The 14,847-nt window shown below is 46.8% G+C and overlaps 1 protein-coding gene across 1 annotated transcript in view; it reads left to right on the top strand.

The window, feature by feature from the left end:
• Positions 1 to 4,755: 4,755 nt before the first annotated feature.
• The window catches only part of CACNA2D4 (calcium voltage-gated channel auxiliary subunit alpha2delta 4), a 158,341-nt gene continuing 148,249 nt past the window's right edge, over positions 4,756 to 14,847 (top strand). The window contains exons 1-2 of the mRNA XM_054016077.1: positions 4,756 to 4,844; positions 13,572 to 13,653. Coding sequence (XP_053872052.1) covers positions 4,756 to 4,844; positions 13,572 to 13,653 — 171 coding nt within the window. The remainder of the gene's footprint in view (positions 4,845 to 13,571; positions 13,654 to 14,847) is intronic.

The raw sequence follows: 14,847 nt of genomic DNA, 5'->3' as shown, positions 1-14,847 counted from the left end.
ATTGCCCCCTGCTCAGGGCTGGAGCATTCATACCACAGTGTAGCCCTTTGAGAGGCACAGCATCAAATGCTTGACTAAAATCCAGATCTGATTTATCTACTGCTTTCTCTGCATCCACTATATTTATAATTTCATCATAAAAGCAATCAAGTTTGGCAAGATTTATTCTTTATAGACTCATAGACTGTAAGATCAGACAGGACCATCATGATCATCTAGTCTGACCTTCTGTACATTGCAGGCCACAGAACCTCACCCACCCACTCCTGAAATAGACCCCTAACCTCTAGCTGAGTTACTGAAGTCCTCAAATCATGGTTTAAAGACATCAAGTTACAGAGAAGTCACCATTTACTCAGTTTAAACCTGCAAGTGGCCCGTGCCCCATGCTGCAGAGAAAGGTGAATACACCCCCAAGGGTCTCTGCCAATCTGACCCGGGAGAAAATTCCTTTCCAACCCCAAATATGGAGATCAGTCAGACCCTGAGCATGTGGGCAAGACCCACCAGGCAAACACCTGGGAAAGAATTCTCTGTAGTAACTCAGAGCCCTCCCAGTCTAGTGTCCCATCACCGGCTGTTGGAGATATTTGCTACTAGCAGTCACCCATGGGCCACACGCCATTGCAGGCAGTCTCATCATACCATCTCCTCCATAAACTTATCAAGCTCAGTCTTGAAACCAATTAGGTTTTTTTGCCCCCACTGCTCCCCTTGGGAGGCTGCTCCAGAGCTTCTAACCATCAAAGGAGTGAAACCTTCATCTAATTTCAAGCTTAAATTTGTTTATGGCCAGTTTATATCCATTTGTTCTGGGGTCCACATTGGTGCTTAACTTAAATAACTCCTCTCCCTCCCTGGTATGTATCCCTCTGATGTATTTATAGAGAGTAATCATATCTCTCTCAACCTACTTTTGGTTAGGCTAAACAATGCAAACTCCTTGAGTCTCCTTTCATAAGGTAGGTTTTCCATTCCTCGGATCATCCTAGTAGCCCTTCTCTGCACCTGTTCCAGTTTCAATTCATCTTTCTTAAACATGGGAGACCAGAATTGTACACCGTATTCCAAATGAGGTCTCACCAGTGCCTTCTATAAAGGTACTAACACTTCCCTGTCCCTACTGGATATACTTCGCCTGATGCATCCTAGGACTGCATTAGCTTTTTTCACGGCTGCATCACATTGACAGCTCTTAGTCATCCTATGATCAACCAATACACTCATGTCTTTCTCCTCTCTCTGATGAAAAGTCTCAATCTTATAGCAAAAATTCTTATTAATCCCTAAATGCATGACCTTGCATTTTGCACTATTAAATTTCATCCCATTTCTTTTACTCCAGTTTACAAGGTCATCCAGATCTTCTTGTATGATATTCTGGTCCTCCTCCGTATTGGATATACCTCCCAACTTGTGTCATCCACAAATTTTATCATCACACACTCACTTTTTATGCCAAGATCAGTAATAAAAATGTTAAATAAGATTGGTCACAAGACCAATCCCTGAGGAACTCCACTAGTAACCTCCCTCCAGACTGTACAACCTTTCCGTATGACCTATTGTAGTTACCCCTTTAACCAGTTCTTTGTCCACCTTTCAATTCTCATACTAATCCCCATCTTCTTCAACTTAAGTAATAATTTTCCATGTGGAACTGTATCAAATGCCTTACTGAAATCCAGGTAGATTAGATCTTTGTCTAAAAATCAGTTACCTTCTCAAAGAAGAGATCAGGTTGGTCTGGCACAATCTATCTTTTGTAAAACCATGTTGTACTTTATCCCAATTACCATTGACCTCCATGTCCTTAACTACTTTCTCTTTCAAAATTTGTTCCAAGACCTTGCATACAATTGAGGTCAAACTAACAGGCCTGTAGTTTCCTGGATCAATTTTTTCTCCTTTCTTAAAAATAGGAACTATATTAGCAATTCTCCAGTCATAGGGTATGACCCCCGAGTTTACAGATTCATTAAAAATTCTTTCTCTTGGACTTGCAATTTCTTGTGCCAGTTCATTTAATATTCTAGGATGGAGATTATCTGGGCCTGCCCAATTTAGTCCCATTAAACTGTTTGAGTTTGACTTCCACCTCAGCTGTGGTAATTTCTACCTCCATATTCTTGTTCCCATTAGCCATTAATTTGTGGTTGAGTGTGATGGGGCGCCTACCCCACACTAGCCCATAAATGGTTAATAGAACCCTAGAGAGGCTACGCGACAGGCAGTCAATTGTAGAGGACCCTAGGGAGGCTGTGCAGGAAATAGCCAGTTGGAGAGGGGCTGCGAGGAACAGTCAATCAGGGTCGGGCAGGCCCATATAAGAAGAGCCGCAGGGCAGAGCAGGTCAGCCACTCCCTGGAGCTCGGGGAGGGAGGAGGATTGGCTGCCTTGCAGGCAGAGGGCAGCTAGCACCTTGGACAGAGTAGTGCTAAGCACGTTCAGGGGAGCGAGAGTGAGCTTCTGGCTGACTGCTGGCATGCTAAGGCCCTGAGACAAGGGTGGAGAAGGTGCTGGGGTTGCGGGGAAGTGGCCCAGGGAAGAAGACTGAGAGGTTGGAGGAGATGCAGCATGTGGCTGCCATCTACACGGTCCCTGGGCCAGGACCCAGAGTAGTGGGCGGGCCTGGGTGCCTCCCCGCCCCAATTGCCACTGAGGAAGTGGCTGGGCAGTAGACTGCTGTTCCCCCAGAATGGGGGAGAACTGAGTGTGACACAGCCAGAGGGCTATGTCCTGAAGAGGACGCCACGGTCCTTGGGGTGACATGGGTCCAGGAGCAGAGGTGACGGTGGGCGAGACACCACCAGAAGAGGGCATACTAGCTAGCAGAGCTGATCCCTGGGACATCCAGCAGGAGGCGCTGCAGTGGTGAGTCACAACCCGTCACATTGAGCTATAACATATCTTTTACAGACACATCTACTGTTCATTTAAAGATGTCAATTGATGGAGAATCCACTAAATCCCTAAGTAAAAGATCACCGTGGTTAATTATCCTCGCCTGTTTAAAATTTTCAGTTGCTCATCACATATTTTAACCTCTAATCCTTGTTTCTCTTCTCTGTATTTGCTCTAGTTTTTCTCTAATCCCATTACATGTGTGGGCACCAAGTCTGCAAACAATCTTACACCTGCCCTGTGTCTGATACTTTACCTCTATCGTTTTGCAGATGACTCCTCCTGCATATACATTTGAGAAATGCTTGGTGTGGCATTACATGCTATGCTCATAATTGTTACACTTTATATTCAAGTTCCATTTATAAATAGTTTATGACAGGTTAATAAATTATTAATAGATGTTTTAATAAAAGCTTAATCCATTGTTCTGCAGTCCAGCCGGTCAATAGGTTGCTTCTAACGATCTTTTAATATGTTTTGCTGATGTACTTTTAGCTATCTACTACTCCTGTCAGTAACATGGTTATAACATCTAGTAGTCTTTTCTTAACCCTTTAAAATCATTTATAACTTAAACATTAATATAAAGTGTGACCCTCGTAACAGTATGTAATTTGCTATCTACTACAACCGTAGGTCTCTCTGGACTCACTAGTCAATCTCCAGATACAAATTAGTGGGTAGCTGTCTGGATAGTTTCACATTCACAGATGTCAGATCAGATTAAGTGTCCAGTATTTTCCTGGTTCTTCTTTGATCCCATTTTTGCTTCTTGTTGTCCTTTTTCCTCCCTCAGTTCATTTTTTGCCTAGATATTATTTAGTTCTTTAGTCCAGGGACTGCATCTGAGATTTGGTTGGATAGTTCCCGGCACAATGGGATTCTGATTGAGACCTCGAGGGTGGAACCCTAATACAAACACTAGGTAATAATAGTCATCCTTTATACTAATCCAACAGTATAACTGAGATCAGATTCTGACCCAGTCTAAATTCGCCTCTCGTTTACACTTGTGCAACCCTTTTGACTTACTGGGGTCACATGCATAGGAATAACGAAGAACAGGATTTGGCTTGTATGTTTAGTACTTCCTAGAAGATGGAGAGAGAGGGTGGAACATAAAAGAAAATCAAGAGAAATGATCCCTGGCAGAGAGGAAAACATGCCAGGGCAATTTACATGCATCCTCTACAAGTGAGGAGCAAGTGCTGTTCAATAGGGATCAAAGGTCAGGAGACTCTTTTTAGAAGAGGTGATGCTGTCCCTTTAAAACAGGCTTGGAGGAAGCTTGTTCTGATCTCTGATTGGACGAGCTGAGGCCTGTCTTCAGAAATCAGAGTAATCCTGGGTGATTTTATCCCACTCCACTTCCCTAAATCTGCTGCTATTGCTGCTTTGCATGGGGATTAAAGGGCCGGCAGTGGATTACGTAGATGCTGTTGCTGCAGAGCTCCCTCAAGTCTCTTCCATTCCTGCAAGGCACATAAGCTAGACGGGACCCAGTGATCACCTTGGCAGCCATGGGGCAGCTTCTCCCGAGTTTCCCCTCTCAGTAACTCCAGCATATTCTTTGCAAACTTTTATCTGCAGCTGTTAGGTGGGAGGCTGTGCAGTCCCAGTGGAGCTTTTCTCCATTTGGACTGGGACGGTGCGGACTGACGGCACAGGGTGGCAGCAGCATGCAGGCTTAAGTGTCCCCAGGACTCTGCTCCCCAACCCCACTCCCCAGCAAGATACCATGCTGGGGCCTGTCTGGACAGTGCTGGGACCTCCATAAAGTGGCAAACGTGGCTGGGAATCTCTATGTCTATACAACTGGTCCTGTTGCTGATGGTCTTTGCCTGGAGGATGGTGCCAGGAGCCATTCTGTGGCTTTTCCTCTCACTCAGCTGCCTCCTGCCTTCTGCTAAGTCCCAGGCAAAGATACCACTGGAAACGTAAGTGTTTCCCCCATGCCTCGTACCCCTTTACCCACATACTCCTCTGCCCTCAACGACCCTCTGCCCTTCACTGTCTATTTCCCTCTTCTGCTACTAGTGCCCCAGTCCCCACTCTGCCATTCATCATCCCTTTTCTCTCAGTGTTCCTTTATCCCCTCTCGTAACCAGCACCAGTCTCTTCCCTTAAAGAGACACCCACCTCCCCACCTTTCAGAGATATCATTTGTCTGGGGGACGACAGAGCTTTAATTGTACTTTTTGCATGGAATATTTCTTTGACCTGATTTTTGCCGTAGATGCAAAATCTCACTTCACCACCAGGTCCAAGCCATATTGGGAATCATTCCCATGGACCTGGGCTCACAGACAGAAAAGGATTGTTCTTAAAGCGTATAGAATAGCCTAGTGGACTGGGACTCAGAAGACCCGAGTTAAAGTCTCTGCCACTGGCCTGCTCAGCAGGGCCGGCTCCAGGCACCAGCTTGCCAAGCAGGTGCTTGGGGCGGCCACTCCAGAGAGAGGCGTCACGTCAAGCTATTCAGCAGCAATTCGGTGGACAGTCCCTCACTCATGTTCGGAGCGAAGGACCTCCCGCCGAATTGCCGCTGCAGATCACGATCACGGCTTTTTTTTTTTTTTTTTGCGCCGCTTGGCGCGGCGAAAACCCTGGAGCCAGCCCTGCTGCTCAGTGACCATGAGCCAGAGACAGGAGTCATGTCCCTCCCCGTGCCTCAGTTTCCCCTTTGATAAATTGGGGATAATGATACTGACCCCCTTTGTGTAGTGCTTTGAGATCTGAAAATAAAAAGTACTAGATAAGAGGTAGGTGTTATTATTTATTGTAGGCTCTAGTCCATTTCCTCAGCTCCCAGAAGGAGCAGGCAAACATGGTATAAAAACAGCTTCTGATCTCCGGGGGCAGCTGGAGACCAGTCTGGTTGCTGGGACAAATTTGAGCCGCCTCAGAGGTGCACTTATTTTATGCGGGTGTGTAACATCCTCCTAGGGCAGGGCTGTAGCACTGATGCTCTGTGATATGTCTGAAGTACTTGAGTGAAGATGTGTCATTCTGGCCATCTTTATACATAAGAACCAATTTGTCTTACTGTTCCTAGTACTTCTATATAGTACTGGTACTATCCCCTTACACTGGCTATGTATAATATTACTCCAAAGGCTTACACAGCAATGACTATTATGCACACACGTGCAGTATACGTATGCACTGTACACACACATACATATTTTAGTGTAGGGTGGCATGCCGGTCATATCACCTCTCTCTGTTTCCTTTCCCTATTTGTAAAATGGGGATTATGACTCTAATCTTCCTTTATAAAATCCTGTGAAATCTGCAAATGAAAAGCATGTTAGAAGTGCAAAGTCTTCATAGCATTATTGTATTGTGTGTGCACTGCATTTGTATGCAGGTTTTCAGACATGTATCTGTGCATGGACTTTTTACACAAGGGTTTTAGTATGTGTATACAGGCTTGTGCATGTGCCATACTTGTGTGCGTGCGTTTGTGCATGCACTCTGAGGGGAAGGGGAGTGCGTGTACCTCTCCTCAGCGTCATGGATGGCTAGCCCAGGGCTGACACCATGCTACAAAGAAAGTCCTGCATTGGTGACGAATCTTTCTTTGGCAGGTTGCCATGATACTAACATCTGAATATATAGAGTTAAAAGTATTGGACCTTGCTAAGCTGATTTAAGCAACTTAACTACTTTAAGGTTAAAAATATATTGGTGTAGAATTTTTTATGCTACAATTTGTTTGAAAGGAAAGAGATTTGGATATTTCTGCAGTACTCGGAGGGAGGAAAATCTGCTTCTCATGCGATGGCTGAAAGAAATGACATTGTGTTGGAGAAACAGTTACATGAACTAAACTATTGAAGAAAGCTTACATCACTTCTTGAGATCAAGAGGAGTGTTTTGCATTCAAACAGCTCAAGGCCTCTCTCAAATAGACCCAGAAAGATTCCATCCGTGGAATCCTTCATTTATTTACCAAGAAACCCACACATTCATCGCCACCTTTGGGGGCTTAACTCTGAGCATCTCATAACATTTTATCATGGACTTTATCCTGGCTGCTGCACGATGAAATCTTAATAATTATGGTTATTAAATCACAATAACCAGGTAGCTACTGACATTTCAAGGTTTTCCCCCCAGAGGGACAATTCTGCATATTATCTGGGGTTGTGGGAACCGGCAGTCACAGAAGAAGTTTTGATGCAATCTGGTGAATATGTGTTTGGTTCTTTGTCCTCTTCTCTCAATCATCTAACAAAGACAACTACCTCAGATTCACCAAAATGCACCGAGCCCTCCAGCAGCCCCCAGGCTCCTGGTTTATGTGAAAAATAATTGTCCATTGGCTGTCCCAGTGCCCTTCTTGGGTCCCCATTTATTTCTGACCCCTATTTACCTATAGGAACCTCCCTTTTACACTGCTCTGATGAGAAGTCCCTGTATGCTGCCAGTTGCCTGACCTATGGGTATGGCTACACTTGCAGCTGAACAGCGCTATGAGTTAAACCTGTCTTCGTACAGCTGAGAAGGGAAAGCGCTGCAGTCTGTCTACACTGACAGCCGCCAGCGCACTGTCGTGGCCACATTTGCAGCACTTGCAGCGGCATTGGGAGTGGTGTATTATGGGCAGCTATCCCACAGAGCACCTCTTCCCATTCTGGCGCCGTGGGTTGTGGGAAGGGGGCAGGGGGTGCGGGGCATTCTGGGTCCTGTCCCAACGCCCCGTGATGCATCGCTTCGCATCCCAGCAATCCCTGTGTTTCCGTCCACATTTGGCATCATCTTTCAATGCCATCTTTCAACGGTTTCTGTGCAGCGCGGTCTGTGTTCCATTTCGGTCTGCGGGAAATGGAGCCTGAAATGCTGAGGAGAATGCTGACGAGTCTCGCCAGCACGTCATGTTTGGCAATCGAGCTAGTCCTTAAGATCCAAAGCGACAGTGAGGCGTTCGACGATGATATCGAGTCGTGTAACGCGTACAACACGAAATTGCTTGTGGCATTCACGGACATGCTCAGCACCGTGGAACACCGCTTTTGGGCTCGGGAAACAAGCACCGAGTGGTGGGATCACATCGTCATGCAAGTCTGGGATGACGAGCAGTGGCTGCAGAACTTTCAGATGAGAAAAGCCACTTTCATGGGACTGTGTGAGGAGCTTGCCCCCACCCTGCGGCGCAAGGACACGAGATTGAGAGCTGCCCTGCCGGTGGAGAAGCGGGTGGCTATTGCAATCTGGAAGCTGGCAACTCCAGACAGCTACCAATCGGTCGCTAACCAGTTTGGAGTCGGAAAGTCGACTGTTGGAATCGTGTTGATGCAAGTTTGCAGGGCCATTAATTGCATCCTGCTCAGAAGAACTGTGGGGTGAGGGATAGCTCAGTGGTTTGAGCATTGGCCTGCTAAACCCAGGGTTGTGAGCTCAATCCTTGAGGGGGCCATTTAGGGATCTGGTGCAAAAATCTGTCTGGGGATTGAGAGCAGGGGGTTGGACTAGATGACCTCCTGAGGTCCCTTCCCACCCTGATATTCTATGATTCTATGACTCTGGGTAACGTGCAGGACATTGTGGATGGCTTTGCACAAATGGGTTTCCCTACGTGTGGAGGGGCGATAGATGGGATGCATATTCCTATTCTGGCACCAGCCCACCCAGCATCCGAGTAATCGGAAGGGGTATTTCTCTATGGTTCTCCAGGTGCTTGTGGATCACCGTGGATGTTTCATTGACATTAACGCAGGTTGGCCCGGAAAGGTGCATGATGCACATATCTTTCGAAACACTGGCCTGTTCAGGAAGCTGCGGGCCGGGACTTTTTTCCCAGAGCGGAGGATCACAGTAGGGGAAGTCGAATGCCCATTGTGATCCTTGGAGATCCCGCTTACCCATTAATGCTGTGGTTCATGAAACCCTACACAGGGAGCCTTGACAGCAGCAAGGAACGGTTCAACTACAGGCTGAGCCAGTGCCGAATGACTGTGGAATGTGCTTTTGGCCATTTAAAGGGCCACTGGCGATCTCTGTATGGGAAGCTGGACTTGGCCGAAAACAGCATCCCCGCGGTTATATCCGCTTGCTGTACCCTCCATAATATTTGTGAAGGGAAGGGTGAACGATTCAGTCAGGCATGGACCGCTGAGGTTCAACATCTGGAGGCTGAATTTGCACAGCCAGAGAGCAGGGCTATTAGAGAGGCCCAGCACGGGGCTGCAAGGATTAGGGATGCCTTGAGGGAGCAATTGGAGGCTGAAAACCAGCAGTAATGTCTGGTGCCCTGCACGGGAGTGAAGTGCAGTGGTTCCAATGTTAGTAGGAATCTGTGTTTGCTAAGCTGATTTGTAGTGCCTGTTTCTTTCCTGGGCTAAGGTATCTTTTACTTTATGCAATAATAAAGACTGTTTTCAAAGCCAAAAAATCCATTTATCGAAAAGAAAATGCATTTATTGAAAAGAAACACAACTGCTTGGGAATCAGAAAGGGCAAGGGGGTAGGGTGGGGAATGGTACAATCACAGATTTGCGTATGTCCTGTCTGGAGTGCTGTGCAATGAGTGCAGCACTTCAGGATAGCTATACTGCATGGTGATGGGGGTTGAGTGCAGAGGGTAAGGTTCGTAGTTTTCAGGGCTGGGTGGTGAAGATACAGTTGCTCCACCTGCATGGCTATGAGCGCCTGGATAGAGTCCACTTGGCGCTCCATGATACTTATGAGCTGATCCGTGCTTTGCTGCTGGTGCTCTGTGCTTCACTGCCGGTGCGCTGCGTTTTCCTGGAGGATCCTGCTTTCGCTCTTCTTCCACTCCTGCACTTTTTGATTCTCTTTAAGAGATTGATGCATCACTTGTTGCAGCATCTCTTCTTTGCTTTTTCGCGGTCTCTTCCAGAGTTTTTGCAGTCTCTCAGCCGGTGATAACACGGAAGGCTGAGATCTCAAAGTTGCATCTGTAAAGGCAAAATGCAACACTTAACAGAGGCAGCATTGTTTATACCAGACAGAGTAATGATTCCCCCGCACTTAAGGAGGGCACACACAGTCTACACAATAGCATAATTTTCCCATCCCAAAGAGAGTGCACATAACCCACGAGAGCCCCAAAATGGTGAGTAAGGGGAACTGATTGTTTCAGGGCTGTACTGTCCTCTGGGTTTCTGTGACTTGGGGAGAGCCAACAGCTGCAGGGGGAACCTACACTGAACACTGTCCCAACATTTTCCACAGGAGTTCATCCCGGAAGATATCTCACTGCTGAGGGTGACCTGGGAAGCAAGGGAGGGTCTTCTACTGCAATGTGGCTTCCGCCCTGGCCCATATGCAGCTTGCCTGTGTGCAGCAATGGTCCCCCCGCCCCTCGTGGCACAGTGGTGCGGACACGTTAGCCTGACTGGGACAAGGACCATGGTGGCTCTCCCAAGAAACCTGCGCAAGCGCATTGCCCACGTTCTGGATGAGACTTTTGAAGAGATTACCAAGGCTGATTACCGCGATGTGATAGACCACATCAATGCGCTATTCCGCATCTAGGCATGCATGCAGCCCTAACCCTCCTCTCCCAAAGAGCCCGCACTGAAAAAATTCCTTCCTGACAAAAAAAGCCGCTTATCAGGAACCTGCTCTTCTGTTTGTCTTCCACCAAGTACCGGCCACTGCGACTGGCTACCTTTCTCCTGGCTTGAGGAGAGCTCCCGGCTCTGCATGCCTCCAGGGATTCTGGGGTGTCTCTCCCCGCCCCAGCACCCTCACTCCCGCTTTCCTCCTCTTCCTCCCCCCACTCTGAAGTGTCCATGGTGGTGCTCAGAGTTGAGGTGGGGTCACCCCCAAGTATCGCGTCCAGCTCTTTGTAGAATCGGCAGGTCACGGGGGGAGCACCCGAGTGGCCATTTGCCTTGCAGGCTTTGCGGTAGGCATTCCGCAGCTCCTTCACTTTAATCCTGCACTGCAGTGCGTCCCGGTCATGGCCCCTTTCCATCATGGCCCTTGATATCTGCCCGAAGGTATCGTAATTCCTACGGCTGGAGCGCAGCTGGGACTGGACAGCTTCTTCCCCCCAAACACTGATAAGGTCCAGCAACTCACCATTGCTCCATACTGGGGCTCGCTTGGCGCATGGAGGCATGGTCATCTGGAAAGATTTGCTGATAGCACTCCACGCCAGGCTGAGCAAACAGGAAGGGGATTTTTAAAATTCCTGGGGAATATAAAGGGTGGGTCTGACGGTTGGTCACCTGAGACCAGGGCAGTAGAGTTCGAATTGATGACCAGAGTGGCTAGAACAGGCATTGTGGGATACTGCCGAATACTTCTGGAGGCCAATCAGAGCACATTGGGCGGCCCTACTCTTTTTTCCTCTCAGGGAGGTGGAGTACCAGCAGCGCTGTAGCAGCAGAGATACAGTGCTGTACGTGCCTTGCCAGTGTGGACGGGGAGTGAGATACTGCGCTGTACGCGGCTTTATTGTGCTGTAACTCGCAAGTGTAGCCAAGACCTCAGTCTCTCTTATAATTGTCCCTAATGAGTCTTCTCATGCCTTCCCATGGCTCTTCTCTTCTTTCTGGTCTTCCGTTTGTCACCCTGTAGTTCCCCATCTCTGTCCCCATGACTCCCCCTTTCCTTTCTATCCCCATGCTTCCCCCTAACTCCCTGGCCAGCACTGTCCTTCTCTTTGCCTGCAGGAAATGTAGATTCTCCAGCACCCCAAGTGCCACACGTAGCTTCAAGAAACCCATCAGAGAGGCAGCCAACAGGGCTAGGGAGGCAGCCAGAGAACAGTCAATGGAGATGCTGCTGTGCTCTGAACACAGCTTTGCCACAGCTGCCTGCCCATTGCCACAGTCCCAGGATATTTCCTGGGAGTCTGCAGCAGTATTTCCAATCCCAGGCATTCAGAAATCCTGGGATTGGCTTAAAAATCATATCGTTTTTTTTTTAAATAGTAATTTCAGGTTCTTTTATTTATTTCCCGGTGATGGAGCTTTTAGGGTTCACATTTTCAAGCTGTTCTTTTGCAACTGTGAGGGCTAGAAACTTTTGTTTCTTCTCTTTTTAATGAAAGCTCTGAGATTCTCATGCAATCACATGATTCCAGGAGCCCTGGCTTTCAGAGCAAACACCAAATATCACAAGACTTGATAAAATCAAGAGAGACAGTAACACTGCTGCAGTTCCCTGGGCTGGCTAGGCAACCTCCCAGAAGCCCTATGTGTAGCTTTCCTATTATCATCATCATCATATGGGTGGGTAAGCAGCTTTTGTGACTGTTAGTAAATTTTCATGCCAACATTAAATGGCTTGTAGAGACAAATTGTTAAATGAGCTGCTTCAGGGAGCTATTGAGTTAAATAATGAGATAAGGGTAATCAGATCTCAAGCTTCAGGACATCAGCTGATCACCATAAGGGTTTGGAAGGAATTCTTCCCCACCCCCGTCTATTACACAATAGGCAAAGTGTTTGTTTTTAGCTTTTCTCTAGCCAGAAGCAAGCTACTGGGCTTGTCAGAATAAGGGTCTGAGATGGGAAAGTGAATCCTGTCTTCCTAGCGAATTCAAATATTCAGTATTGTTTTCAGGGTATAAAAAAAAAGATGACTGTGGCTGACAAAACAGGATGCAGAAACCAATAAACTGACCATAAAAGCCAGAAATACTGAGTTGACTTCAGTGGGAGCAGGATCACACACAGGGGTTAAAAAATGGATGTCTCAGTGCTTGATTTACCATGCCATTGCACTAGTTTTTTATGGTGGTGGAATGCCATTGATTTTGATTGCATTATACTGTACTGGCCTTGCAAAGAGAAGAATCAGGCCCTCTGGGTTTAAAGTTTTCTTAGAACTGGGAAGAATCCCACTGAAAATTATAGGTAAGAATCTGTGCTCCATAAGCAACTGGTTTGTTCCGATGAGTGGAGACAGCCATGTGTTCTATAAAAAAGTAGATACCTCTTAAGTGAATCCCTGTAAAAGGAACTGAGTGTAGGTGGAACATCCTAACATAATTCCTGATTAAGTATTCTGACAATTACTGCAGCCATACATGCTAATTTGGGGAGGAGGCAATATCTTTATGCTCAGCCTGCATGTCACCACCCTTATGATCTCTGTGTGGGATTGCTATTGTCTATTATTTGTAGGATGGCATACATGTGCATGGTACTTGACAGAGAAATAAGATTTGACCCAGAATCTGCTCCCAGTTTACACCCGTGTCACTCCAGCATACCTTCACTGAAAGCAATTGCATGCCTTGGATTCACACTGGAGTAACTGAGATCACAGCCTGGCTCATTGTCCCTACCCCAAAGAATGCATGGTCCAAGGGCTGAATCCTGAGATCCTTACCCTCTTATAACTCAGCTTTTACTTGGTCTTTACTCAGGCAAACTCCTGTTTGAGTCAATAATAACTGAATAAGAACCCCAAAACTTGGCACTGTTAAAACAGCCTAATGGTAAGGAAAGACCAGGGTGCAGAGTGGGCCACAGAGATGATGGTTTCCCACTACTGTTGTGTGTTTCACTAGTAGTTCAAAAAGAAAACATGTTAGCACTTTTTCTACTGTGTCATAGGTGTGCTTGGTGATTTGCATGCATAGGGAAGTGATACATGCCTGCATGACTGTTGCCCTTTGATGCAGCTTATCTACCTGATGTCCTAATACTGCTGGTTTTCCTCTTTTTCCACTTTAGGGTGAAGTCCTGGGCAGATGCCTTTGGTGGGGAGATATATTCCATCATGACAAAGTATTCAGGCTCGCTCCTCTTACAGAAGGTAGGCTATACCTGCAAGGAGCTTTGCTGGTTTCAGGTTTCCCTCCTCTGTATCTTCTCTCTCTCTCTGTGTCCTGGGGATCGACTGTAGAAGGGCAACACTAGGAAATCTTCACTAACTTTCAAGACCATTTGGATTCATTTCCCAGTCCCTACCCTCTAACTTTCATTGGTCCAGGTGGACTTTGCACCTCTCTCTGATGCTTTCATTGGCTCACTAGCCACTTCGGATTCAGAATTGCCCTCCTGGCTTTTCATACTATCCATGGGCACTGTTCACCTTTCTCCTCTGACCTCATATCCACCTATTTCCCTTAATGACCATATTCACTCTTCTCCTCCCTTCTTAATTGCATATATGTCTACTCCCCCACCTGCTCACTCTACTCCAATATTGCCTTCCTCTCTGTTCCCTGGGCTTTCCCAACTGGGGCTCTCTTGTTTATTTGTACTTCCTCATCTGTCTTCCTCCCACTGTTCCACTGAGTCACTTCCCTCTCTTTAAATCTTGCTTTAAAATTTGATTTTCCTCTTTAGTTTAGGACTGATTCTCTGAAGGGCGTTGTGATGCCATTTCTGAAAGCAGTTGTATACCACTAGATTGCCTTGGAATAAAGAATTGCTCACCCTACCCTGCCCATCATGCACAGTTCTTTAATCCAGGCCCCTGCAACTTCAGCACAGGAATAGCAACCTTCATACCCTCCACTTCTTGAAATTCCAGCTGCTAGGAACATCCTGATTGGCGGCAGCTGGCATAAATGGGTCCAGCTCCAGTGACTTCAGTGGTGTTTGGCCCATTTGCACCAGCAGAAAATTTGGACCACCTTGTTTTTTCGCTCGGTCCATGAGCTCAGGTAGGAAATGCTGGAACTGAAGAAGCACAGCAAAAATCTGTCTCAAGTTTCTGCTGGAATTAATCAGTTATGAACCAGCACGTAATTATCTGAAATAATGAGGTTGCTTTGGTCAGGCCAGCTCCTCTTTTGCTGTCCATGAACTTTGGAGTGATTGAGTTTCAATCACAGAAGGCTAATTTGAAGTGTGTATGTGTGAGTCTGCCTGGGACGTAGTATATTTTATATGGAACAGGCCAATGCAGAAGCTAGATGGGGAGCCGGGGGAGAGTGTTCATTGAAATTGCTGGGGGACAGAGTTCTCATCAGAATCCTGGCAGAGAGGCAGTTCCATGAGC

The sequence above is a fragment of the Malaclemys terrapin genome, chromosome 1 (genome assembly GCF_027887155.1).
Source record: "Malaclemys terrapin pileata isolate rMalTer1 chromosome 1, rMalTer1.hap1, whole genome shotgun sequence".
Lineage (NCBI taxonomy): Eukaryota > Metazoa > Chordata > Testudines > Emydidae > Malaclemys > Malaclemys terrapin.
Note: the sequence above shows the minus strand (reverse complement) of the source record. Positions and strands in the feature narration are given on the sequence as shown.